Source organism: Lycium barbarum, chromosome 9 (assembly GCF_019175385.1).
Source record: "Lycium barbarum isolate Lr01 chromosome 9, ASM1917538v2, whole genome shotgun sequence".
NCBI classification, from domain to species: Eukaryota; Viridiplantae; Streptophyta; class Magnoliopsida; order Solanales; family Solanaceae; genus Lycium; species Lycium barbarum.
The window spans coordinates 107,185,818-107,189,609 of NC_083345.1; the positions used below are offsets into that span (position 1 = coordinate 107,185,818).

At 37.4% G+C, this 3,792-nt stretch overlaps 1 protein-coding gene across 1 annotated transcript; it reads right to left on the reverse strand.

Annotated features, from left to right (window-relative positions):
- Window positions 1–733: 733 nt before the first annotated feature.
- LOC132608849 (uncharacterized) lies at window positions 734–1,612 on the reverse strand. Its single transcript, XM_060322616.1, has 2 exons — window positions 1,507–1,612; window positions 734–1,387 (listed from the first exon to the last, which is right to left on the reverse strand). Exons 1-2 carry the CDS (start codon window positions 1,578–1,580, stop codon window positions 928–930), a joined length of 534 nt encoding a protein of 177 aa, XP_060178599.1. The 5' UTR covers window positions 1,581–1,612; the 3' UTR covers window positions 734–927.
- Between the last annotated feature and the right edge of the window lie 2,180 nt (window positions 1,613–3,792).

The window sequence follows — 3,792 nt, forward strand, 5'->3', positions numbered from 1 at the left end:
CATCGCAGCCCCCCACATCAATTTGTTTAGAGTGCCATTGTGAAACGTTGATTGCAAATTTGCCTTCAAGTGCCTTAAACAATAGCGATGGTAAACAAAGGGAGGCTGCCACCCCGGTAAATTAGCCATATTGTGCAATATGCCTTTATGACGATCAGACAACACGCATATGCCGGTACGATCCTTAATAACATGAGTTTTCAAATGGGTCAAAAAGATCCCCCATGTGTCGTTGCTCTCGTTAGCGGAAATTGCGAAAGCAAGAGGAAATATTGACCTATTGGCATCCATTCCTATTGCAATTAGGAGCTTGATGTCGTAGGCACCATATACATGCGTACCATCTATGGATATCACTGGTCGGCAGTGAGCAAAACCATCAATGCATGGTTTGAATGTCCAAAATACGAAGTTGAAGATTTTACCCTCTATAAACCGCCACTCTACAACAGTACCATTATTAAAATGTTGTAGAGCTGCCATATACCTTGGCAGCGATTGAAAAGAAGTATGCCAATTTCCAAAGACCATCTCAAAAGCGCATCTACGCCCGAGAAATCCCTTTCTGTTGCTTATAATTTTACTATATACAGTTTGAACGTTTCGAATACAATCTTTGATGGGGATCCTGCACAAGTTTAAACAAACAACATTTAGTAATTGATCTTTTAATCGATATAAGACATATAATGTACTAGGTAGGATAAGTTACCTTGGCGTTTCAGCAACGTCTTTAATTAATACTTGAACAATCATGTTTGTATCTAAATTATAATGATCTGCTCGATTTTCTTCCATATCACAAGTGTGTCTTTCGCGGAATTTTGTGATAGCCCACATACCATCAGGCTTAACAATTCCCCGAAGCAACCACTCACAGCCTTGATACCGTCGTTTACAAACTAGTCTCCATATCTTTGTGTTTGACTAATCAACCTTAAACTCCCTCATATCCTTAAAACAATAAATTTTGACAGCCTGTTGCAACACCTTTTTGGATGCGAACAACATTCCCTTTGCAAGGTAGCATCGATCTTTGTTGAGATCCTTTGGTTCAATCCAGGTTTTTTGGCGACTATCATCATCTTCTCTTGTGAAGACAAATGCATCATCACGACCCTGCAGGCTGTCAAGATAAGGGATATTGTTAGAATGCCACTGAATTGGGCTTTCAGAAGTTGGGTTTTCAGCCATCGGTGGTGGTACGTGGTGGTGCATTGGTTCTTGTTGGTTTTGGCTTTGAGGAATATTGTTGGTCATACCAACTTGAACATCATCATCATCTTCATCATCGGTTACCTCTGCATTATTAGCTATTTCATCGTCATCACTTGATGATGACTCATAATAATTAGGAAAATCTTCATTATCAAGTGCATTCATCCTCCTACACGAAAAGTAACATATTTTAAATACCAACATCATATATATATATATATATATATATATATATATATATATATATATATATATATAGATAATTTAATATCAAGGTGATAAACTTACTGTCGTTCATAAGCACTGTCATGGTGTGGAGAATGATCAACTCCACCGAACTGAGAGGATTGACCAACATCCATATTTGGTACCACTGGCGAGTTTTGAGAATAGTTCCTATAAAGATTTGAAAACTGGTTATTGACCAATTCATACAACAAACACGTGCTATAATATGAAAAAATCATATTTACCAATTTTCATTGTAAGCTTGATTAAATTACTGGCTTAGATTTTCCAGCGGAACTTGACCACTCAAAATGTCTCCATAAGAACTAAAGTCCCCATAAGTGTTACCATGAATAGGCTGGACTTGAGGGACTTCTTCTCGAGGTATCTTTTCAACATACATCTCAAGAACATTAATGAATACTAAACCACGATATTCTTCCGGCGATCCCAAATAATCACTCAAAGATTCATCATCGTTGATATTGTGCATGCCATAACGCACTACACCGTTTGATATTGTTTGTGGATATCTGCCAGTTATTGAGATTCCAAACTCAGTGGGTGTATTTTTCATTCTTTTGTGCATGTAACTGACTAGTGTTTCATAATTTAAAGTTGTCGGAAATTTAACATGGGCTTTTGGTTTGATACTATAACAAATGGAGTAATTGCCCTCGACGATATCTCCATCCCAAAATAGTGAAACCTTAACAGTTGAAGCATTTTGAGACATTTTTTCTATGAAGTTTGATTTTTTTTTTAATGACTTGTAAGACTTAGAAGTTGATGAGTTTTTCACTCGTCAAGCCTTCAAGTTAAATAGACCACTCAAAATTGACATTATAATGGTGCGCAATACAAGTCGTGTTAAAACGGTCAAATAATGCAGCAACGTATTGTCAAATCAAACCTTTATGTGTCATAGATTCCTGAAATTGACATTGCGCATTAAAATGGTGCGCAATACAAGTCGTGTTAAAACGGTCAAATAATGCAGCAACGTATTGTCAAATCAAGCCTTTATGTGTCATAGATTCCTGAAATTGACATTGTGCATTAAAATGGTGCGCAATACAAGTCGTGTTAAAGCGGTTAGAGAATGCAGGAAAGGGCTGTGCTTTTCACGCACAAAAACTGTGCGTGAATGCGTGAAAGGTTTTACACTTTCACGCACAGTTTTTGTGCGTGAAAGGTTCTGTTTTTCATTTTCACTTTCACGCACAGTTTTTGTGCGTGAAAGGTTAACTTTTTCATCTTTAAACTTTTTACTTTCACGAACAGATTTGTTTTTATTTGTTTTTGAACCTATTAAAATCACGATTTTTTTCATACGTTGCACGAGTTATTAAAATCACGATGTTTTTGTCCTCTCCAATCGGATCCTGCATGTCTGTGAGGCGCAAATGAGCGTAAAGGGCCGACAATAAAAGCTGACTCTGGCCGGAAATATGACCATCTAGAGCCGCGAAACCGGTGAGCCTAGTCAACTCATCCCGGCAAGGTGGCAGCACAGGGGGCTCCTCAATATACAATGGGCGTCCATCAACCTGTAGCCCATAAATGACCTCTACATCCTGAAGGGTAATGGTAGCCTCACCGGTGCGGAGATGAAATGTGTGCGTCTCCGGTCGCCACCTCTCAATCAATGCCGTCACTAGCGACCTATCGTGCTGTACCCGACCAACTTCGACGCACCGGTAGATACCGCCCCGACGTAGTATATCTAGGACACGAGGATGTGTAGGGTGAGCAGCTAAGATCTCCCATGCTGAGTCCCCTAACCGGGTACGAACCTGAGACTTAGGCTGCAGGTCGGATGTCCATATATGTTGCGACCTATGCTCGGGCTGAAGATACAGTAACTCTCGGTCGAAGGGCCCCGGATCAAGAGGGTGGTGATCCATCTGTTTTACGTATTTTAAATCAATCATTAACAAGTAGTATTAGTTATGTAATCTTTTATCAAATTTTTTATTAAGGATTGTGGTGACTCATCTGTTTTACGTATTTTAAATCAATCACTAACAAGTAATATTAGTTATGTAATCTTTTATGGAAAATTTTATTAAGGATTGTGGTGACCCATCTGTTTTACGTATTTTAAATAAATCATTAACAAGTAATATTAGTTATGTAATCTTTTATTGAAAATTATATTAAGGTTTTCAATCCTAAGCTACAGGTTATGAATCCTAAACTAAGGGTTTTCAATCCTAAAATATAAAGATTAAAAATTAATAAGTCAAATAATTAACAATTAGTTAGCATACAATTAGTATAAATAATTAATAAATAAACAATTAACTAACTAATCAAATAATTAACAAGTTATTATCATATATT